Genomic DNA, 25,135 nt, shown 5'->3' with positions numbered 1-25,135 from the left:
TGATATGAGAAGAGCTGGACAAGACAATGACATAAAACACTCTGAACTCTCCCACGTCTCACCGGGTCAGGCAGCATCCTCTGGCTGCTGGGCGGCTATTGAGAATAAGGACAAAGCTCTCAGTCCAGGTCGGAACCAGGTGGCGTCTCTTAGCTGCTGGATGAACAAGGAGAATGAGAAGATAAACATAAAAGATGCTCTCGATGAGAGACATAAAAGACAAAGGGATAGATCCGTCACTACTCAGAGCAGCATCCCCAGGCAGCGAGGCTGGCAACTGGGCGGCGTGGAGAGTTTAGGATAAAGAGTCTCAGGTCCGTATTGGAGAGATGAAAATAGAGAACAACCCCCCCCTCCCCTGACTCAGCAGGTGGGGACTCTGCCAGCCAGAAGGGGCAGAAAGGTGCTCGGACCTGAAAAGAAACTAGGTAGATGGGATAGCAAGGCTGTGGCCTTGGTGTGGCTAGCGCATGAGCTGCGACAGGATAGTTGGGGCTGGGGGTCCCCTCTAGCCGGCGAGGAACCACCGGGGACGGCAGTGACTTGAGCAGAGGGATCCCTGTGTGGACGGAGTGGTATTAGAAATAAGAGGAAGTGGAGGAGGGAGGAGGAGGACAAAAACAAACACAGATGAAGGGCGGAAGCAGTGCTGGGTGTATATATAAAGCAGAAGGTAGAGATTGACATGCTAAGCTACCTAACAGGAATGCCCATACCGCTCTGGTCAAGCCCTTTTTACCTGATCAAAGGAGACTGGAACATGATTGAAAATTAACTGCCCCCCCCCTCCCCAGCCGGAAGTAATTTGCGTGGCTAATCCTGCCCCCACTGAGTGCTGCCAGGGAGGCTAGAGAAGCTGAATACAAACATAAAAATTGGAAGCTCAGCGAGGGAGTGCCCTCAACATTGTCCACCGAATTACACCTAAAGGTTAACATCCATGGATTTCCAGGTGAGATTCTCTCGTGTGCCTGTTCTCTGTGCATGGAAACCACATTTTCCAGAGCTGTCTGCGAAAACAGCATGAGAATGCTACGCACAATGTCTCGAGAAAAATTAGAACACACATGGAAACTCCCCCATTGTTTTTAGAATGCCTTATATATTAAATACAAGTACACTTGAGGTTATTTGATTATTCTTTTTCATACTATATGACATGTTTTGAGTTCACACCTTGTTACTGAAGACTGGATGAGAGCTGAAACTCTTACTGAGTTACAGTCTGCAAATTATGACGTCCCGGGTTTAGGCTATCAAAAAGCTTTTCATAATCATACAATAGCCTCTTGCTAAGCCAGACATGTTTGTCAGACATAAGGAGGTGTCGGGTTTAAAAAAAAATACCATAAAATCGCACACACATAGATTTATAGTGCATATACATGTAGATTTTAAATGTATACATTTGCAATAACATTAATGTGTTTTGGGTAGTGTGGTGGGTTATGAGAGGAAGTGACGTGACCCAGAAGTGATGGAGGCAAGAAGCACGAAGTTGGGGGTTGGATTTTTATTTATAACACCTGCAAAAATACAAAGTCCCGAGCAGTGGGTTTCAACACAAGTGCAGCAAACAAAAAAAAATACCTCTGTTACCAGCTATGGTAAGCAGAGGCTTGCAATGAAAACAAAATAGTCCAAAACAGAAAAGAAACACTGCCACAAGGTTTTTCAGTGATCTACACAGCACAGCAGGTGGCTGGGCTCCCTCTTCAAAAACAGGATAAGTAATTCCTGAAGCTGTCCAGGATCACAGGGAAAAATTCAGGCTCGAAGGCAGCCGACCTGGGAATCCTTAGTCTGGATATAAGCAAAACAAACAAGTGAACAAAACACAACTGTCTCCATCCAGGATAGGGGGCCCAAATGGCAGAACCCCACAGCCTAAATAGTGCCAAGCCCCACCCCTACAATCAGTGCACAGCCAATCGTCGAGCGCAGCACAGCTGATTGCAATAATGGGGCTCAACCATGAGGTCCTGCCCCAAGTTAAGATGGCTGCCACCACTGCGACTTCTGCCCCAACCATGACTCAGCCTTTCTCCTCTGTCTCGGTCCTTCCTGCACAGTGCTGCCAGTAGTCGGGAGGGTGAATTACAAGAGGGACTCCTTTCACTCCTGTCACAGTTAGGCTACACATTTCATTATAAAATATACATCTGTACAATAGGCCTATACAGCAGTGGTGTAGTGGTAAAAAAAAAAGTAGCGGAGCGGTCCCAATGAGAATCAATTAAATAGTTAACGAGGTATTAACAGTTACGCCCACTTTCCATTTAACGCGATTTAATCGGGGTTTTTTTAATAATAATATAACACATATTTTACTTAACAAATTTCTGTAAAATCTCCCCTCTCTATAGAAAATTAAAAGTTGCACTTACCAATCACAGGTTGTTTTTAGTCAACTATAGGAACTGCCACAGAGCGTCAGGGGAGTCGCTGGAAATTGGAGCTGCCACCCGTGTACGGCTGTCATCTGCGGATCGATGATTGTGTCGCAACCAAGTGGTCACATAAGGGCTTGGATTCCACTGTCTCAAAGGGGGTCCATGAAGCTTGATAAACATTAAGGCTGAAGCATGTTTGATTAAAATTTTGGAACGCTGATCAGTTATAATTAAGTTCATTTGGCTGAATCCCCTTTCACATTCAGCAGTACTGCACGGGATCACACGTGTGCAGTTAATAAGTGGAGCTAAATCATCTGGAATTCTTCCGTTGTTCTCCTTAAAATCTCGAAATGCATTTTTGATAATACGTTCATTTAGCTGAAAGCGCCGACACAATCTTTCAACTTCATTTTCGCCATAACCCTGGGGTAGTTCTGCAGGCCAGTGGTGTGGATCCAGGACCAAGAGCTCAGAAAGAAGACTTTCATATTTTTGGCAATTCACCTCGGAAGAAGCCTGAAAGAATAAGCTATTTGAAATTAATGGTAGCATTTCTAAAATGTATTTTCGAAACCTTAACTGTGTATATATATATATATATATATATATATATATATATATATATATATATATATATATATGCGTTTTGTAGTTTTGAGTAGGATTAAATAAAGTAAATAATAAAAGTGAGATTTTGCAGAATACATATACTGTGCGGGAGTGTTTTTCTATTCTTATATTTACATTAGTCTATGCACCTGCGATGAGACTGACAGGAGTGCAGATGTTTATAATTTATTTGTATATACTTCTCAGTTGCAGTTTTATACTACACATGAAACTGAAATTAACGCCCCCCTCTGCTCGTTAATTGCAAACAATTAGGCTAGCTATTAAAATTAAAAAAATCTGTACAAGGTTTATGAACATACCTTCTCATTTGATGCAGTGGTTGTAAAAAGTCGTTCTTTCATATGATTGGCGAGTTTGGTAAGGAATTGTTTATGATTTATTTTTACATGTTTGGGATTCGACGTCAGCACTGTAGATTTAAATGTTCCTTCCATGGCAGCTATCTGCGCTTCAAGAGTCTTTGTACCTACATTCTCATTCATGGATTCAAAAATCCTTACTGTTCTACGTGCCATTTTATCTGCATAAACCAATGTAGTAGTCCGTTTCTGGAGAATCTCTGACAGCAGTGAAAGTTCGTATAAGGCATCGTACATAACTCCGAGGTCAATGAGAAATTCTGGCGAGCACAGCCTTTTCAGTAGACCGCTGTATGTCGCTCTTTCAGCAGAAGTCCGCTTAGAGCTTACGGCAGCTTTAAAATGAGTCGACAGAACTTCAAAACTTTCCCACACAGCGGAGACAGTCCTGAACGAACTGGAAACCCATCTCACATCCAGTACACGACCAATTTTCCTCAAGACAGCATCCAGTTCCTTCGCACAATTTCGGAGTTCTTGCTGATTTAGTGCTGATCTACTGTAGACTGAGTATAGCTTGTCCATGAAAGAATGAAAATGGTTCATGCCAGTAGTCTCAGAAACACTATCGGCAACTGCAAGTTCGAGTCTGTGATTTAGACAGTGCCAGACAACAATGTTGGGGTACATGTCTGAAATTCGTTTTGCCACACCAGATTTTTTCCCAAGCATTACACTTGCACCGTCACTTGCAAATGCAACAAGATTCTTCTGTAAGTATGCATGGTCAAACCCGTGTTTTTGAAGACACTTAGTAAGCGCTAACACTATGGACTCAGCTGACTGATCAAAAAGTTCAACTAACTCCAAAAACATGAAGTGAGGGTCACGTGTCTTGTCTGTCTCGCATTTGAGATGCACAATAAGTGCTGGGGAACCATTCAGAGCTGTTGATTCATCAATTAACACAGCAATTTTTCCATCGATGTGTATTATTCTCTCACAGGCCTTTTTGACCATTTCATCAGAAACGTGGTTGATAATTTGAGTGGCGCTGTATCTGGAATGAAGACCAGTTCCCACATTAACACCATTTATTTCTTGCAGTTCCAGTAAGGCCTGATGATCAGAATAGGGTCGATTTTGTTTTGCAAGGTAGTAAGCAGTAGAAAATATTTTACAGGTAGTTTCGTGATCTCGCCTTTTTGCACTGTCAACACATTTCCCAATAATGTCCTCTGTGTTCTGCTGTAACAATGCAGTGGCCTTGTTATGAGCGCTGGATTTCTTGTGTTCAGCTATCTTTTTTCTCAAAGATCGTAGCTGTTGCTCTCGAGTTTTTCCATTGTACCCAACACTGTAATTTTTCCACTCAGAAGACAGAGAAACACCCTGACTTTTCAAAACTGACAGCGCAGAAACACGTCTACAAACACGACAGCCCAGATTACCATCCGCACAGTCAAGGAAAGTGTAAAGTTGTTTCTTTTCTTCCCATACCTCAGAACTCCAGATGTTTGGCCATGGCTGTTTCTCCGCGCTTTTTTCTTCAACTGCTGTAGGTTCTGGTTCCACTGTAGGTTCTGCTTCTGCCGTACAACAAACGATCTTCTGTTTTTTACTACTATTGCCAAAATATTGTATCAAAGTCTCTTGACGAGTTCGTTTACTACCTCCGAGACCAGACATTTTTGATTTGCGAGTTGTTTTTTATTATTATTAATACCGTTACTAATATCATCACCTCAGTTACGGCCAAGGAACGAACCGCCTCCTTCTCTGATTGGTTGTCAGCAACATCACTTTCAAAATTGATTTGCTAAAAAAAAAAAACTGGAATGACAGCATATTTTAATGGCATAATAATGGACCAATCAAAAGCAGCAACTGTGCTGCTTATTGTGGTGACATCGTTTTTCAGATTACTTGATGTTTTAGCCGACAGCTTGTCTTTATTAAACGTATAGCTAGCTGTCTGTCTGTCGCAAATTCGCACAGCTGGCACAGAGCCGCAGGCAATGCTTACTACAAGTGTTTAGACAAAATTCGAACACGAAAATATTTTAAATATATGTATTTATAAATGTGAACATTTGCAATTGAAAAACATGGATTGAAAAAGTGCCGGAGCGCCGCTCCGCCCCGCTCCGGCTCCACTACACCCCTGCTATACAGTATACAGTACAGTAATAAAATCAAATAAAATCAAATGAAACCTAGCACACTTTCTTTTTACTTTAGCCTGTAGACTACCGGCAACACAAAATAAATCATGCTGTTGCATTGTACACATTGGTGTACAATGAGAATAAAAGATTATTTTAAATTGAAACTAAATTATTATTGTAGTGGTTTTTTTTTTTTATATTATTATTATTATTATTATTATTATTATTATTATTAACTTGGCAGCCTAGAAATAACTAGAAATAAGTTGTTGTTTTTTTTCTCATACAAGTGTCCAATGGAAAGTCTAGAGTGTAAATAATGTTTCACCCTTTCGTTGAAATATAAAATCCATATATTGTTATCCGGTAAGTAGAGGCTGTTGTGTGGTTAGCTATGCCACGTGTTCTGAAATGAGAAGAGGAACCTGGCAGCCATTCAGATCTTTGGGTTTCGCTGTTTAGGAAAGGGTTCTGTGGGCTATGTATCCTGTGACCTCTGAACATGGTTAGTGTTTCAGAACTAAAAAGAGATCAGGCTTTCAGTGCTTTGAGGTTATAATCAAGCAATGTGCTAAAATGTTTCCTCTCCATAATGTAGCATGTTCAGAACACAGTTACTTTCTACAAATGTTAATTAGATTATATTGTACTGGTCATTTTTAGGGTAGACATTTAGGTAACAAAGGGTGCGTTCTAAACTCAATCTGATGCTCTGAAAGAGCGTCCGAGAAATCGCTTCGGAGTGCTTCAGAGTGTGAATTTTTTCTTTAGCTTTCAAACAACTTAAAACGGTTTGAAAATGGAAGTCGTCAGCGCGAATACAAAAGTTATGGTTTTCTCAATGATTGAAAACACTTTAATGTTAAACACTGGTAATGTTTTACAAGATCTTCAATCTGACAGTGAGGACGAAAATGTAAGCCGGTCGTTCGTGGAAAATGTAATACTGATAGTACTGTTGTGATATTTAATGGCTTTCTCTTAGACCGAAATAAGCGATTTTTTAAAATTTATATATATATATATATATATATATATATATATATATATATATATATATATATATATATATATATATATATTTTTTACATGAGTTTTCAACTCTTAAGTCTAATACTACTGTAATTATTACTGCTGCTCTTCAGTTACTGCTAGTTGAGTTACAGTTTAGTGGTACTGTTTAAAAAAAAAAAAAAAAAAACTGGTCAGTGCTAATTGGTGTTGAACAAGGCTAGTGTGTAGTCGTATTCGAAACCGTTCTAATTAATCCAGCTCAAAGCATTCACACTATAGTACAGTTTCATGTTTTGTCGGGCTTAATGCGTACACACACTACTAGAATAGTTTGGTTACAGTTCCTAGCAGCGCAATGAACAGTGGAAATTAATACGATAGTATCCCACCACGCATTGTATTTTATTTTAAAATAATGTGCTATGCCCCATATTAACAGCGGTCCATATTGCTAAAAAGAAATAAATGGAAAAAGTAAATGCAAATACACACACACACACACAAGTAGGGCTTGAAGTTTTCAGGTTTTATTTTTAATCAGGTCCATGATTAAAGTCCCTTTAAACAAATTGAGCTGATTCTGTTTCATAATTAAACTCAGTAAAAGCTGTAAATTAAAAAAACAATCTTTGTGTTTACCTTCATATCTCGCCTGAACCTAATTCCGGTCCCCTTAATTTTATTTCAAATAGAGCTGACAAATTATGTGAATTGTTCATCTCAATCCTACTTTTAGCTCGCATTTCATTTTTGCATAAAAATTAATACCTAGTGCAGAGTGTACACTGATAGCAAGTCCATCAGTCACCTGTTCTGAGTATTTCGCCAAACATATCACAAAGCATTTTGGGATGTTAGAGTATACACAAAAAATGTAGTTTGGTATTACAGCGTCCACACTTCTGATAAACCGCACTACCTGATGCGATCTAATTAGAACCAGACTCAAGACTACCTCCTGAGGTGGTCTCGAGTCCGGTTTTAAACTCTACGTAATGTAGACATTAACCGTATTTAGCACTTTTAAGCCGGTTTAAAGGCAACTGATATGGTTTTAAGGCATAGTGTGGACAGGGCCTTTGAAAGTGAATGCTCTGAGAATCCAGCTCTGAAGCCGGAGCGGCCAGAGTGTGCTACGAGCGCTCTGAAATTCATCTCCTCTGAGTTTTCGAACGACACCACAGAGCACTCCAGGAGTTTACGAACGGTCAACTTAAGGATTTATGGACACTTATTTTCATAGCTTTGTAAAAGAAGGGACCTCTCAGTAAGAAATAACATACAAACAATGCTTTTGACTAAATATTATTCCCAATAATCCCAATATCAAATGCTTGGTAACAAAAGCATCAGCTTCAATGAGGAGCTGTTTTATCTTATTATCCAATGCCTTACCCACATAAGCACCTTACTCATGGGAATCACTCTAAAATAGTACTTGTGTGGTCAGTTACACTTAGGGTAAATTCATTCATTAGCTTTTAGTTCTTACAATTACAACACATACAGTATCTGGTGCAACACTTGCAAATTTTAGTAATAATGAAACTTAAATCATTAAGCTGGCTAGAATCGAAGCACACTTATATGTATATCCCACCATATAGCTTCTTAAAAATAGAATAGTGAAAAAAGCAGCAATGAAAACACAGGTTAGAAAGTTGAACACTGAACACTCAACACCATACTATATATCACATTATATCTTTAAGAGGTGTGTGCAGGTGCTTACATTTATAAAATAACCATGCAACTGCCTGCAGTGCCATGGGAATTATCAGACCAATTACATTTGCTAATGGCTGGAAAAGATCTAAATAACCCTTAAACTCTAACCTGTAGTCTCTGAAAGAGGTGAAATTCAAGAGATGTAAATAAGGGAGATTGTATAAAAGCCTAACTTATTACTTACACTCACAGTGCAGCAACATGTGGCAAAGCTGTAGAATTATAGTTTCTGTCCCATTTTATTAAAAATGTATACCAGGACCATTATTATATACACACATACATCATACAGACAGGCAGAGGGTATCCCACTCCTGGCAGAACTCACCTGACTCCTGTGGTTTTTAGAACGTTGCCAATATGAAAAACAAGTGGTTAAAGGGCATTGAAACGGCAGTAAATTGCTACACAAACATCAGCTGTTAGGATAGCAGTTACAATGCTATTTTCCTTAACAGTAACTACAGTTTATCTGCACGTACTGTAAATGTAGATAAAATGTTAATACAGGTGTGACAGGGATGGCTGTAGTGGTGACGTCAGGCCAGATACAGGAAGAACAACACACAGGCAGGTACTGCAGGGCATAAGACGCGCCGTGTGCCGTTTCTTTAAATAACCAAAACAAATAAAATAAAAAGTTTTAACATTCGCACTGCTCACAGAGCAAAATAAAAAGATGAACAAAAACAAAATCTCAAACACAAAACACAGGTCAGGCTGGGCAATCGCCTTCACTGATCTTGTATATATTTTTTTAATTTTACTTTTAAACTCTCTCTCGCTCGCTTCCGTTCCTCCTCTCGAACACCCACCCCAAGCAGGGAGAACTGCAGGCTTTTATAAGGTGACCATCTCCTGATTAGCAACAATTAAACAATTAATTAACTCGGGAGATGGTCACCTTCTGCACAAGGTTTTTAATGTGGATGGGGCTTCCCATCCACGCTGCGAAACAACAAAATATATGGTTCTTCACCATCAAATTTATAAATAAATAAATAACAATAATAATAATAATAATAATAATAATAATAATAATAATAATAATAATAATACAACAAAGCAAATACAAAATAATATATTGCACAGGGGCGGAGGGGTACCCCGTTCTATAAATTAATAAACACATGTACAGGGCTCCTCGTTCTGTTACATACCCCCCCCCCCCTTGTGCAAAGCACACATGGCCCTAACCGCGGTCATGGTGGAATGTCCTCCACCCCCCACTTCTTCGTGGCTAGCAGCTCCCTCTTCTGGGGCTTCAGCCACACTATCTCCCGCAGCGAAACTGCTGCAGGGGGAGCTGGTCTCCTGACCCCCCCGCCACTTCTTCATGGCCGGCAGCTTCCCATTATGGGGCTCTGGCCACACCATTTCCTGCTGCCATGCGGGACTGGTTGCGACCCCAGGCGAAGCAGAGCCAGCAGCGACCCCAGGCGAAGCAGAGCCGACAGCCACCCCTGGCGAAGCGGGACCGGCAGCAACCCTAGGAGACAAAGACATAGCTCTCCCGGGTGATGCGGAGCAGCAGGCCACCCCAGGCGATACGGACGTGGCATCCCAGAGCGGAGCGGGCGTGGCATCCCTGAGCGGAGCAAAGCAGGCATCCATGGGCAGTGACGTGCCAGCGTCCCCGGGCAAGGCAGAGCTAGCGACCCCAGGTGACGGCAGCAGCAGACCCTCGGGAGGTGACGGCGGCAGTGGACCCTCGGGAGGCGACAACGACAGGTGAGCCCCTGGCCATGAAGGCAGCAGCGGGAGCTCCACTTCTCCCCCTGGTGAAGGAATCAGTAGCTGGGGTGCTGGGGTTGACCCTCTTCATGGCAGAAACAAAAAACAAACACAAAATAATAAATTGCTCAGGGGTGGAGGAGTACCCCGTTCTATAAATAAGCAAACACATGTACAGGGCTCCTCGCCCTGTTACAATAGGTAACACAGAGTGTGCAGTTTCAAAGTATGGACAGTGCAGTTACAATGCCAGTTTTTCCACAAAGCTCTTCCTACTTAATTCCTTGATTATTTTTGCATTCTACTATATCCACTTTTTAAAGCATCTCTTATTTGTACATGTATGCATGTGAAGGCTTTGATTTGACATTTTTATTTTTAAATATGCTCATATTTGTGTTGATTTTTAAGGAAGTCAGGTCAATCTCTTAGTGTGGTTACCAGAATTTGTTTGTAGGTGGGTTAAGGGTTCAGTTTGTTTTCCATGTGTATCAGTGCTCATGTAGACCATGGAAATGTCCTGAAATGGATGGTGCCAAAAGGTCATTGGTTTGTGATGTACATATTGAAAGCAAAGAGATGGAAATTAAATTTGGAAGCACAGGAAATTAAATAACGTATTGAGGGAAATGACTAAAAACATTTGTTCACACCACAGGAAACCACAATTTCATCAGGATCATGGATATCGACATTGTTTAAATGTTAACATTTTTTTGTTATTGTAAGAAAAGAAAGTGCAATGTACTAAAGTTGTATGCAGTGAAATGAGAAACTCCTTTTGAACTGGTTTTATTTATTTTATTGTTTACTGCAATTGTTGTGCTTCATAAATGTAGGAGATTTAATTGCCCATAGGAGGTTTATAGAAATGAGGAGATTTAATGGTCAGCGAGTAGATACACCTAATAAAATGTAAACTTTTTCAAAAAAAGGTTTTAATATTAGATAATGTGATAAGACACTAAATGAGGGGCTACAGTATGTGAGCTGTGTCAAATAACTGAAAAAAGTCAGGAAACTGTTGTTCATTTAATGTCCATCATATTCACAGAACTTGACTGTCCTCTAGTGGTGACTCTTAGTTACAATCATATTAACAGTATTATTTTACTCACAGGTTTGCTTTGTTGCCCCTTGTGCTGGCGGGAGGCTGGCAAGACCTTAGGTTAGAGAAGAGGTAATTTTTTCCCCACATTAAACGGATATTTAGTTGCTGAAATGACACATTTAGAAATGTTTTTGTTCTTGTTTCCTAAGCAGAGCTGAAGATGACTTTGTACAGCCCCCTCACACTGCAGGCTAGTGGCAAACATGCTTTATGTAAGCCAAAATTTCTGTATGTGAACAAACAAGTCTGTTAACATAATATTAACAGTCCTCATCTGGCTCCTTTTTAGTTTTTTCTTTAAGTTCACACTGTGACGGGGTGCCCATCCCTTGTGTATATTTATTTATGATTATTGTTTTCATTTGTATCATTATTATCATTATATGTGTTTGTATGTGGGCGGACGAGAGCCGTGTCATTATTACTTATTCTTTGAGACCGGCGAAAAGCTGGTCTTATAAAGTGTAGTTGACGTGGACGTTAAATCCCCATCCCGATAAAATCTTGTGGGAATGTGGCTGGAGCCTTAATAAGGTAATTATTTGATTAATGGGTAATTAAGGCTCCAGCCACAGAATATAAAAGACCCACTCCGGGCTCATTGAATTAGGAGCAGGAGAGCTTGGAGACCCTAGGAGAAAGACATGACTATAGAAAAAGAGAGCGAATGCTACCTGATTGAAAGGTACTCGTTTTAGAAACATCATTATTGTTTGTGTTTATTTTGCATTGGCCAATGTGCCCTTTTCTTTGTGTGTTTTGTTTAAATCTTTACTTTTGTATTTCATTAAAATACGAGTGCAGCCGTGCCGTTTTGCCCGTACCTTTGTGTTATTGTTTCATTTCCCTGGTCTGACGTCACCCCTGCAGCCCTCACTGTCACACACCCTTTTTTCTCTTTCTTCTTTTTCGCCTGCTGTCACACTAGCCTACTAATGGACATACAGCAACAGGAAAGACAATGACAAAGACTTCTTGTTGAAACACACAGTAACTAATTAAAGTTTCTATTTAGCACTATTGAATATCCTGAAAGGGCATTTTGTGCAATATCCTGACATTTTTTACTATAAAAAGGAGGTTGATTTTCTTTGTGTTGGTTTTCCATACACTGCAAAAAACTAGTGTCTAGGGTTTATAATATTAGGAAATACACCAGACAGGCATCGTAAAGTAAACACTGTCTCATGAACGCGATGATTCCAATCACTATGGATATAAGAAGTGTTAAGTTTCTCAAGCAATTTGTCAATTATAGAAGTATTGACCATTTATAGACTGATTTCTTTTAAGAATGTATACATATTTGTTGCTGAATTCCTGATACTGTTATGTCAAATGCTATGTTTAAATAGCAGATTTATATAGCCTGTTATATTATAACATTCTACTATAAACATTTTTTACATTATTATTACACAATGGTATGATCAGATTGGGGAGTTGTTCCTTATTTAATATTTAAGAAATACATTAACTGTCACCTTGACCTCTTTAACTGAGCTGTACTCCATCAAAACTGAAACAACTTACAGTAGTATCTGTCTACTCCAATACATCCAGCCCCACATTATGCTGAGGTAGAGTATATGTACACTGGGTAATGTGTGGTCCAGTGGTTAAAGAAAAGGGCTTGTAACTAGGAGGTCCCCGGTTCAAATCCCACTTCAGCCACTGACTCATTGTGTGACCCTAAGCAAGTCACTTAACCTCCTTGTGCTCTGTCTTTTGGGTGAGACGTAATTGTAAGTGACTCTGCAGCTGATGTATAGTTCACACACCCTAGTCTCTAAGTCGCCTTGGATAAAGGTGTCTGCTAAATAAACAAATAATAATAATAATAATAATAATAATAATAATAATAATAATAATAATAATGAGGATATCAAATCCCAATAGGAGTAAGCTTAATCGCTGTAACATGTTCAACTCTCTAGCAAGTTCAAATTTTACAGCTTAACGGAAAATTATACTTGAAAGGAAGTGCTTTACAGCTAGAGACTACGTATTGAGCAACTGATTTTTGACTGACTTTATCTCCACAGCTTCTGTTTAAATCGGTACCTTGGCTTGTCTAATTGTTTAATAATCTGTAGTGTGCTGTGTTCCTGTTGGAAAACATGGAACAAGTATTGAATAGCAGTTTGCTACGCATGAGGAATGACAGGGCTGTATTCATGTTATTTTTCTGAAAAGTGATTTAACATTGGATAGAAAAAAACTGTTAGTTCCAAAAATGCAAGCACTGCTGTAATAGATGAAGGCTGGCTATATACTCTGGGTATATAGATACTTGCACTGCATTGACTCCGAGCAAGCAAGAAATAATAGCAGCTTCATTGAGCAATGGATGGTAGCAGAGAGCTGAGAAAAACACCAAGTTAATGTATATTTAACTATATTTAAACAACTGCACATTAGAAGTAAATTGAAGGCAATATGGTAGAGAAGTTACCCTGAAGTTATGACAACTGAAAAGGATTCTTTTGTGTCAAAGCAAATGACTGGCCAGCAGCACAAGGTTGTACAAACAAGTCCTTTGACCTCCAGCCCTGACATGAAAGACGTTTGCCCTTCGGAGAGTATAAAACTAATTAAACAGGTTTTTGCTTAGAATATACAGCTGGTTTATGAGGGGGTCATAAAGCTAGTCTTCAGGGGGATCTGGAAGTAGCCAGACACTTCAAAGGGGCTGATAAGAGATTTGTAGATTTGTATAAACTAATCAAGAGAAACTTGTTTTTTCCTGATTGGAGTGCACATGGTACATAGTGACCGGAATAATGCATTGTCCCTTTGCCATTGGTTGAGTGTTATAGGAAGAGGAGGAGAGAGACACACCTATGCAGAAGGGTATTTAATGTCATGTAAAAGATGTAACAACTGGTAATCGGTTCTATACTTGGACTGGTTTCCCTGCATCTATGAAATGAACTTAACACCGATTAAGAAATGGCGTCTGTGCAGTTTCTTAAGAAACATCGATACTCACGTTTTAAGTTACATCAGTTCCCATTCAAAACTATACCCTTTTTATTTCCCTAATGAGCAGGTCAGTATATCACTGGCCAAACACAGATTCTTTTAGATACCGGATCCTGGGAAATTGGTGGTTTTAAATGTGGAAATAAAGATTTTAATGTCTCTAGTAGAGTTATTTTATAGCAACAGTACATTTTGCAAGCTGGAACATGTGAAAGATTTACAGCAGTTCATAATTTTTTTTAATAATGTAAGTGTTAGTTATTTAGTGTTAGTCTTACAATTACAGAGCAGTTGGTTTATTGAGTGTTAAAGAATATAGAAGACCACACTTCCCCATTAACTCCATGGGATTGGTACTTTGATACTGTATGTAATGGATATAGAATTGTGACAGGTGTCCCAGGAAATAAGTTGACCGGGAAATAAATTGATCAAGCTCTAGAATTTAAAGGGGAGGTTCCATTGTTTCTAATGTAAACGAGCCTAGGCTAGGACATAAGTAGATCGAGCCCAGGAAATAAGTTGATAGGATATATTAATGAACAATAAATAATTTAAAATTAATTTTGAAAGTATAATTTATATCAATTAGTAGATCTGATTTATTCGGCAGTAAGCTGCTAGATAAGATGATGTGAATATCGCTTTAGATCCGATATATTAGCCTAACAAATATGCACCATTTAAAATGACTTTTGTACTTATAATTTACATTAACATGTAGATCGGATATATTCGACTGTATTATGCTAGATAAGGGAATGTGAATATCGCTGTAATATATATTAGCAGCAAATAAATAACTTAAAATGAATTGTATGATTGTACATTTCTGATTGTGTATTTCTGTTTGTGTAACAAACGTTAACTAGCAAAATGCGTTAAGTATTAACGTTATTTTGCAGGTGTTATTGTTATTGTTATTTTTTCTGGAGGTGTTTTTCTTTTGGGAAGCACTACAGTATGGACAGCAGGTATGCGAGCGATTTTCCAAATGTTAAAGCATGAGTTTCAGTCATGGAAAAAAATTGAGCTCCCTGCTGCGATGGTGCACGTCAATCACATGATGTACTTGAAAAATGTTGCTAATACAGTATTATTATTTAGTATTATGTGCTTTGTTGTTTCATTTATTTTTACATACAGTACTTTGCATAATTAGGACAGAAAACGAACAGGAGACTGGTTATCATCATGCATGTGTTTCAATTACAATTTCTGGAAGAAACAGTACATTAATTAGTTAAAAACTAAAGCGTTAACGTTTTTGCTAAACCGTGGTAAATACGTGTAGTTCAACCAAGATAGCTATTTGTAAGAGAGAGAGATCATACAGTGTAGGCTACTGTAGAGCAGCATGATTTTAAAAATGGTAAATTCCTGTAGTGCAACAACCATGTAAGACATAATGAGCAATCATATCTACCATGGCGTACGTTTTTCATTGCTGTATTTGTCCTATCAAGAGGATTTGACAGGGTCCTTTTTTTTAACATAGTACAAATCTTATCTCTTAGTAATACTATATATTACTGCAAGGAATACAATTGTCACGTTTACGAAGAATATGGCATTTATGTTCATGTATTGTGTGCAAACAACGAGAGATTTCTTTAATTCACAACATGAGTACACGACACAATTCCTTTCTAAAAAAAAACAAAAAAACTTTCGTATGGCTATTTGTGGTTAATTTTCTTCACCCTATCCCAATTTAAAAACCACAACCCTAAACCTAGAACCTTTTTTTTAAAAATAAACATAATTGTATGTGTAACAATAAATGTTAATGCTTAAGACATGCAGACAAATCAAGGTACTGTATCTACTAATCCTTTTTTTTTTTTAAACTCTCAGTGTAGGCCTACGTTTTGCCACGTCTAAACTATAGTAAAGTTACTAATATTAAAATGTAAAAATACGACCTTGTCATACTAATATTATGGATGCAGCATGTCACCAGATTATATTACTTAAACATTTTAATTTTGATTAAAGATTGACAACATTTTGACGTGTAAAATCATTTAATATATAAATAAATCTCTGCGATCACACATAAACTACATCAGATTGACAACGATGTTATAGAAACATAAAAAGACAGGGATTTAAAACAGTTTACCATAGAAACAGTTTACCATAGAAACAGTCGTCGATCACACATTTTAATGTTCATACGAAAAGACAGTGGCACGAACACACACCAACATAGTCTAGTAAATAAAACGGCCAGATAAAAATAAAAAGCCCTGCAGTGAACCTCCCCTTTAATCAAACTGTAGCCCCGCCTTACTTTTGTCTACTTTTGTCTTACTGCGCTTGCGCAATCAATTTATTTCCCGGTCAATTTATTTCCTATGACACCGGTACTATATATCCTGCAATACACTACCAATCACCACAGAGTCCATTTTCATGTAGAGTAGCAACTAATCAAATGGTAACTGACGACAAATATTCACCTGGTGGAATAAACTAGGGGTGTCCAATCCTGGTCCTGGAGGGCCGGTGTCCCTCCTGGTTTTTGTTCTAACTGTACCCTAAATTACTTAATCCTCCAGGACCAGGATTGGACACCCCTAGCCTAAACCTTGCCATCTTAAACAAGGTTTTACAAGGGGCTGCACCAAAAAAAACTCTCCGCTATCAGTGAATAACCACAACTCCTGGCAGGAGTAAAGGTGATACCTACTGTATGTTTTATATCATTTTTGTTTACCAATATCTGAGTGAAAGCATGAATTGCAAATTAGCTCATTCTGATAATGTAGTACCTCCAGTATGTTGAATTGATATCACATTGTAGTATACTGGGTTTCAATTATATTATTATTATTATTATTATTATTATTATTATTATTATTATTATTTATTTCTTAGCAGACACCCTTATCCAGGGCGACTAACAGTCATAAACAAAAATACATTTCATGAATCATAATACAATTAAGAGCAAGTTAAAATACAATGACTACAGTTCTAGCAAGTACAAGTATATGACAAAATACGATTCAATAACAGCAGATAACAGTGTCAGTGATATTTACATCAGGATATAATTAAATACAAAATACTACAGATTAAATACCACTTGTGGCAGATTACAGTACTCTAAAGTACAGGATTGAATGGAGCAGATAAGAGCAAGTAAAGCACATTAAGGAAGAGTGATAACTAGGGCTTCTGATTTTTGGTGATTTCCAACAACTTTTCTTCTTCCCTTTAAAAATTCAATTGATACACGGTAAGCCTTTTCATGTATCTCACAAGTGAGAAACGTGTTAATAGTAAAATTGATTTAATTTACAGGGGTTTTCTATGAGACAACTAAATGGGCTTTTAAATCATAAGCCTTACTTTTTCATTTCAAAGGAGAAGCGACTCCTCTATTAATGTAAATAGTCAGCCAGAACGATTGTAATAAAGTGTGTCCAGCATAAAATACTCTATTTTTCATTATAGCTTTAAGAAAGATTAGTTTTATTAACTAGTTTTATTTATTAACATGTTGCAATCTCGTTTGTACTGCTTGTTAACCAAAAATTAAGCCTTGGCCAATTTAAAAGCCAATTTAGTTGTTTCACAGAAAAAATAAATAAATAAATAAATAAATTTTACTATTAATGCATTTCTCAGTTGTGATTGAGATACACAAATGGCTTAACAGGTATCAATTGAATTCTTAAAGGAGAGTAGAAAAGTCAGGGTAAAGAACCGAAGATCAGAAGCCCGAATTATAACTAGTTTATAGGAAAAGCAAAGCTTGCGGGGCATAATGTAAGGGAAATGGCATATCTCTAGTTTGTAAACACGACGTAAAATGGATATGTGAAAAAGATCTCCATCACTGGTTTGGCCAGAGGTTAGAACAATGTGGCAGTGCACGGTTAATATTTACTGAACATCACGCAATGGAACTGTATTGAGAGAATCATAGAATACAGTTGTGTTCTAACCGTAAAGACAAGTGGAAGGTTGAAACAATGGAATAGTTCATTTTTACAGAACACCACCAATAATGAAGCTTGACTGAAGGAATACAGCTGTGTGCTAACTGTAAATAAAGAAGGGTCTATTTTAATGAACAGTTGCAAATCTTGTATTGCCAACCACAATTTATTTTTCACAAACCTCTGTATTTTTTTATTGTATACAGTAATGGTAATAAGGTGGTCAATAAATCATGCCAGCAGGATTAATCGAGTAACATAAGAATTTAAGAGTGGCAGATCTAAACACTGCCACTCTTTAGTGTATTATCTCTATACCCAAGAAACTTAAAAATAAGTCAAACTGTATGAAGCCAAAATCTCTTTATCATCTGGTAACCAAAAAGTCACAAAACCCCAATGTATAGCAGCTATCTTAGGTCTCAGGTCAGATTGTTAAGGTTACTGTTGCCCCAATAGTTTGAGATTTTAGCAGTTAAAGTAGAGGCATATAAGCTCCCTTCATGATGACGAGTAATAATGGAGATATTGTAATATAAATAATTCATTGAGATACTGTAACTAAAAGGAAAGAGATTCCTTCCACATGGGAGCTTATTAATAATTAATGACAGTAATGCTTTCTTGTGCAAGAACTATGAAAGGACACTAAAAACTAATACATGTGTTTGTACTGTACATACTTGTTAACAGCACCACAGTTTTAGTAGTTAGGTTATACAGTATAAAACAGCCTACAAACCCAAACAGGTTTTTAAAATGGCAGTATACATACTTATAAAATAAGTGTTGAGAGATCCTGCATCAAATAACTTTTTTCGTATTTGGTGGTCCCAGGTTTTGGAATCCATCTTGCATTCATTCAAATCCAACGACAGAATGACAAATTATGCCTGTTGATATACAGATGCAGAGCTTGATCTAAGGAAATTAATTCACTGATTTATTTTCCATACATTGTACGTGTTATATAAACAGAATACTCCATGAACATTCATAGTGTGTGGTTACTTCACTCATGAGAATAGCTGTAAACGACCCAGCTCAACCCTTCTGGGGGCTCGTGGGTTATTCGGCTAACTCATGGAATAACTACAGTACTCTGTGAACATTCCTGGTGTATCCACCTCAAGGTGGCAGTATAACCTAAAGAATTACACAGACGTCCTGTAATAGAGGTGCACATTGGAAAGGACCTTTCTTTTTTGAACAATTTAATTGGTGATTTGGAAGTTTTCTTCAATATAGAAAACTACACTCTTGCCACATATGCAGTTGTACATTTAAACATTTACTAAGAAATTACACACAGAAAAAAACAGCACAGTCATATTTTAAAAAAAAAGTGTATTTCAACTGGGAGAATCAAGTTTAGTATTTTTGCAACATTTACATTTCCTTCCGCAGTATATAGAAGATTATGAGACCATTACTATTTTAACTACAAATTAACACAAGCCAAGTGTTCTTTGGGTCTAAGTTGATGAAACTATAAAGCTACGTCTAAAGTAAGCTAGTGCAGCTATCAGCATTGGACAATAACACAGCCCATACCAGTGAAGCTCCACTAGCGGTTTTCTAGCAGCCCCATAACACGTGTAGCCAATTGAAGATGCACTCAATCTCCAGGATTAAGGAACCACGCTTGTCAAAAACCTCCAATCTATCATTACCTGCCTTCAATTCTGATCATATACAATATGTAAATCAAATTAGTAGTATAACTTGTTTGAGCCCTCGCCTCTATTTTGACAGAAATCAAATGTATGATCCTGCAAGTGTTGACACAAGTGTATATTGTAGATTTGACTTCACACCTGGTATGAGCTGTTAGAGAACAGCAAGCAAAGCATTTCTGGACAAAGTGTCTCTAATACACTTGATTGTTACCCATCTCTTCCCACATGTTAATGAACAGGGCAGAGCAACACAGATAATCAAAACAGCTGGCATCTCCACAGAATCCAGTATGCATATATGTACTAATTTACATGTGGAATACGGACGTAACGATTAATTGTGCACTGGTGAATACCTGACATGACATATCATAGAAGAGGGGTTTATCGTTATACATGGCAAAAAGCATTGCGTAGCAACTTGTATTCTACCAAGTGGTTATTTTTCAATTAGAGGTTGATAAACGTGCTATAACTGAACATGCAAATCTTTTTTTCCTGTGTTTTGTATGTAAGTGCTATTGTTGCAGAATTCCAAAATCGTTGTTTGATTTGCTGCTGTAGGTTGTTTTAAATTCCCTTTTCAGTATATACAGAGTTATGCAATTGATTTTTGGCAGCATGTTCTGCCAAGACAAAGAAAATCACAAGACTCCCCCCCAAAGGTAAATACACACTGGATCTGCTTATTCATTTCCTTCGTCGACTCCATCTTCAGTTACAAGCCCCTCAGTTTCCTGGGTCACTTGAGGTCTCAAAAAGAACATGATGCTGGGGAATGAGAACAATGAGTCAGCAGGAAATGCAATGAGCAAATGAAGTTACCACATATAGTATACTTAGGAACAGCAGTGAAGGGAAGCATAATGGATCAATAGGTTCAAGGAACAATGTTGTGTCTCAGATAATACCAGCTACTAGTGCAGTGGCACCCAGAAAAAAAGGTCAACACATTAAGGGTGTATTTTTGTACTCCACTCTGTAAGACTGCTTAAGTTATGGATTAATACATTTGTGTTTCCTGGTGCCTTATTTTCAGACAGGGGCGTGCAGTATGGTGCATATAAACACATGCGTGGTGGTGTCACCTAGGATGCAAACTTTTAATAGAAACAGGAAAGAATGTACTAGAGTTCTTAAAGGGGAGGAAAACATTTATATAAACTGTAACAGGGGAGACCTGGACTGGCCGTCTGACGAATGCACGATGCTGCAGGAAGAGGGCGGCAGTCCCACGGGATCCGCCTGCCAATCATGGCAGTGACACAGAGAGGTGGGGAAGAGGGTGTGTGGGCTTTCCCTCTCTCTGAGTGGCCGGGAGGCGGGTCTTGGGGGGATTGCTGGTCCTATAAATTAATACTTTGTTGTTTCCTCAGATCTGCCCCTTTGAACCTGAACAGCGAGCTAGCGGTCACGCAGCTCGGCAAAGAACACGGACGGACAGGAGAAAAGTCCCAAAAGAAACTTAAAGAGAAGAAACTAAGAAATAGAGAGAAAGTGGGGAATCCTTGGGCAGACCCCGATAGTGTTTTAAAACCTACCTGAGGAACAGTAAAGTGTAGGACCGAGACTCGGGTCATACGGGTAGCGGCGACTGGGGAAAAACCTGCTGCAAAGTGCAGCACCTTTATTTTGTAGTTTTCATTACTGTGTTTTATTTTCCCTTTTTCTTTTTGCCTTTTCGTTTTCATTATTCTTTGAGCACTTGCGAGTGCACCTGTTCTGGACTGTGTACCCTGCCGTGGTATTACCGTAGGTTCTGGATACCATAGTTGGTAGCCAGACCACGGACAACAGCGCCCTCTGCAGGCTAAAATAAATCATTGCACCGCAACAAAAATAATTAAATCAAATAAATCTGAGCACCTGTGCTGTGTCTCAACTCCAACGTCTGGTCTTCTGGTGATGGGGTGTGGGTATTCACTGACACAGGAAACAGAAGTTGGAGTTGAGACACCGCATGGGTGCTAGCTTTAGTCATTACTTTTCGGGTTTTAAAAATCACTTCAAATGAGACCATGTTGTGGTCTGAGTTTGCCAATGGTTCTCTGACCTCTGTTTTAGTTATTCTGTCTTCGTTATTTGAAAAGACTAAATCAAGGCATGCCTCCCCTCTAGTTGGTGCCTTGACAAATTGCGTTAGGAGGCACTCCTCCCCTTTTATGCAGATGAGGCAGGTGTTTTGGTCCGTCTGCGCTGATGGTAAGACCTTCAGATGGATCCACTCCTCTGTGTTCTCCACCTCACCCCAATTGAAGGCCTTCATAAAGAGGGGGTCTTCCCAGGGGCATACGTGTGGGAGGTGCCCATGCTCCAGGCATGCAAGGCACCACAGAGCCCCTTCGGCCTGTAAAACGTCCCAAGTCCACAAGACAGGTAAGCTGGGTTTGAGTGAGCCAGAAACACAGGTGAGTAGTGGTTGGGCTCCCTCTAGTGGAGCGAGCCAGGAACACAGGTAAGTACAGGTTGGGCTCCCTCTGGTGGAGTGAGCCAGGAACACAGGTGAGTAGTGGTTGGGCTCCCTCTGGTGGAGTGAGCCAGGAACACAGGTAAGTACAGGTTGGGCTCCCTCTGGTGGAGTGAGCCAGGAACACAGGTGAGTAGTGGTTGGGCTCCCTCTGGTGGAGTGAGCCAGGAACACAGGTAAGTACAGGTTGGGCTCCCTCTGGTGGAGTGAGCCAGGAACACAGGTGAGTAGTGGTTGGGCTCCCTCTGGTGGAGTGAGCCGGGAACACAGGTGAGTAGTGGTTGGGCTCCCTCTGGTGGAGTGAGCCAGGAACACAGGTAAGTACAGGTTGGACTCCCTCAAATGATTATCTCCTGGAACACAGAAAAGAACAGCGGCATCCTCTGCCATGGTGATAGGGGAGGAGAGAGAACCAACACCAGAGATAAACAAGTTAGTGTGCTAATAGTTTCTACAAAGGCTGCCACCACTAAAGTGTTTGCAGGAGTGCTGAGGTGCTGAACATGCAAAAGAGATTCAACTGTGGCATACAAGCATACAACATACAAGCATATCAAAACAGTGTTAGTATAGTACTGCACTATGGTGGCCCAGAAGTGCAAAACACAATTAGAAAAAATGTATAAAATATATATTTTGAGAACAAAAATATTTTTTATGTCCTCCAAAATATTTTTTTGTGTTTTAAAAAAATATTATTTATGTTTTAAAAATATTTTTTGTGTTTTAACATTTTTTGTGAGTTCTCTAAATATTTGTTTTGTGGTTTTAAATAATAATAATAATAATAATAATAATAATAATAATAATAATAATAATAATAATAATAATAAACTCTGTGGGACAGAACACCACCATAACTCTCATAAAATTACTTTATTTTTTACCAATTGTAAATCAGCATTTTTTAGTACATTGACCTCTCAATTTAAATACATGTCAAACATCACCTTTGAAAATAATCCGTAGATGTCTGCAGGACACAGAAACCCACATAAAAATTGTGTAATTTAGGGAGTTGATGACCATGTTATTATGACACATGGTTCTAAAATAGCAAATTATCATTGTCCGAGGTCATTGACCTCTCATGGTCGTCAGAGGTCAAACCCAAGATGGCTCCACATCTGAAAATAAACCTTGAAACGCTGTAGAAAATGTCACGCTTTTATCTTAAAATGCACAATACTTTTGCTTATCAGCTGTACTAATTCCTTCCTTTTCCTTCCTATCATATAATGTAGTTTATAGGCTCCCCACCAGATGGTGCATGTGCTTTTCAAAACAATTTCCCTGGACCGGTCTCCAGGGAAAGTGGTGAGATTGACGCTGGAGAGAGAGCGCGCTAGCGAGAGCCTGCAGTTTACTTACCTCCTCCCATCATTTGTCTGCATTCCGAAGGCTTCGATACCCACCAAAACAAAGCATAACAGTCGGAGGAAATAGATGTGTAACTTTTGCATGGAAAGGGTACTTAAGCAGCAGGTAAGTTATTTTTTTGCTCAAACCAAAGGATAGTGCCAGCAATTAATGCAATTTTTATAGATGTTGCATGAAATCGAGAGCTGGAAATGAAGCCTACATTTCAGCATGTATTTGCAATGGGTTTTCAGCAATGCAATGCAATACATGTGGTGCCGAAATATGCAGGAACCTAGTTTGCCTTTTGACAGTATTATTTGTGTTTTGGTTTTTAATAACAAAAGGAATGCTATATCGTATAACTTTGAATTAGACTTACTCATTTTATATTTTGAGCAGATTGGTATTATTTATACAATAATATGATACATTATTGAAACAAGCGTGATTTGTTAGTCTGTTGTGACCAAGAACAACAAACAAATGCAAGTTTAGTATTTAAGATGCTACCAGTACACACGGGACTGCAGCATTAATCCCTTGGAAAGGCAATAGAGAAGTTGTCTGCAGATAGCTCCTTTGATCTGTATAAAACGGTGTTTACCGGTTTTCTGCAGACACTCGAGTGCATGCTCTATACTGGGGTAAGTAGGATAGCAGTGCGTTTTGAATATTCAGTATTGGAATGGAATAAAGGCAACAGATAATAGTATAGATGGACAACAACAGGTACTACAGTACAGTACCTAACATAGCCTGGCAGCAAACATGTGACTCAGTGATGCGCATTACAGTAAACTCAGTCAGTCATCTATAACCCTTTGTTGTCACTCATATACTGTATAGTTACTGCAATGTCATTCGTTTTAGTACTGTATATATAGCGTTTTCTTTTTTTTCCATTTTGTCCTGAGCTCATGCCACGTCTAACTTCCTCATCGTGTTCTTGTCGTGATGAGTGGGTTGCTGTGCACAGGGAAACATGTTTTTATCACCTCTGGTATGCACTGCAGTGTCAGTGTTAGTGTTAAGAGTAAATCATATATTTAAGTATGTGAGCATAGTTGATTGTGAGTTGTCCATGCTGGCCCATATCTGTAACCAGCAGTGTGTATAGTTAGGTCATTTATTTTGTCCAGTCACTGTATGTATAGATTGCATATGTGTTTCTTATGTGTTTCTTCAAAAATTGATTATTGCAATATTATTTTCATGCTCAGGCCCTTCCTCACAGATTGAATACATTGAATTTCTGTATTGTTTTGAAGGCCCTCCTGCTTACTTTCAAGGCTGTCCGTGGTCTGGTTCCTGCTTTTTGTAATTTATACCTTATACTTCTCAAACCCTTTGCTCCTCTGATCTGGGGAAATTGTTCATAAGGCTGAGCGTTATACTTGGGTGCTAGGTGCTTTCTGCTTCTAAACTTCAACAATTGAAATTCCTTATCAGCGTTCCCGCTAAGCTTTTTAGCTTTTTAGAAACTGAGAAACCGTTTTGACTGAGAGAGGGTAAATTATCAGTGAGAAGCCTTCGGCCCACATTAACCCTTTTAATATATTATTTTTGTTGCATTATACAATGTTGAAACAATTTTCCAACACAAGTA

General features: G+C 38.7%; 2 protein-coding genes across 2 annotated transcripts in view; one reads left to right on the top strand and one right to left on the bottom strand.

The window, feature by feature from the left end:
• Positions 1-2,194: 2,194 nt before the first annotated feature.
• LOC131737754 (E3 SUMO-protein ligase KIAA1586-like) lies at positions 2,195-5,487 on the bottom strand. The gene is made up of 2 exons (XM_059028740.1): positions 3,329-5,487; positions 2,195-2,912 (listed from the first exon to the last, which is right to left on the bottom strand). The coding sequence occupies exons 1-2, from the start codon at positions 5,015-5,017 to the stop codon at positions 2,412-2,414; spliced, it is 2,190 nt and encodes a 729-aa protein (XP_058884723.1). The 5' UTR covers positions 5,018-5,487; the 3' UTR covers positions 2,195-2,411.
• Positions 5,488-23,377: 17,890 nt separating this feature from the next.
• Positions 23,378-25,135, top strand: part of LOC117407400 (microtubule-associated tumor suppressor candidate 2-like) — a 323,947-nt gene continuing 322,189 nt past the window's right edge. Inside the window, exon 1 of the mRNA XM_034012383.3 lies at positions 23,378-23,652. The gene's annotated coding sequence lies outside the window, so the exon portion shown is untranslated. The remainder of the gene's footprint in view (positions 23,653-25,135) is intronic.

The sequence above is a fragment of the Acipenser ruthenus genome, chromosome 8, assembly GCF_902713425.1.
Source record: "Acipenser ruthenus chromosome 8, fAciRut3.2 maternal haplotype, whole genome shotgun sequence".
Classification (NCBI taxonomy): Eukaryota; Metazoa; Chordata; class Actinopteri; order Acipenseriformes; family Acipenseridae; genus Acipenser; species Acipenser ruthenus.
Note: the sequence above shows the minus strand (reverse complement) of the source record. Positions and strands in the feature narration are given on the sequence as shown.

Coding starts and splice junctions, on each gene's coding strand:
- LOC131737754 (XM_059028740.1), bottom strand. CDS start 5,017: ATGTCTGGTCTCGGAGGTAGTAAACGAACTCGTCAAGAGACTTTGATA. Junction 2,913..3,328: donor CCACTGCATCAAATGAGAAG/GTATGTTCATAA, acceptor TTATTCTTTCAG/GCTTCTTCCGAGGTGAATTG.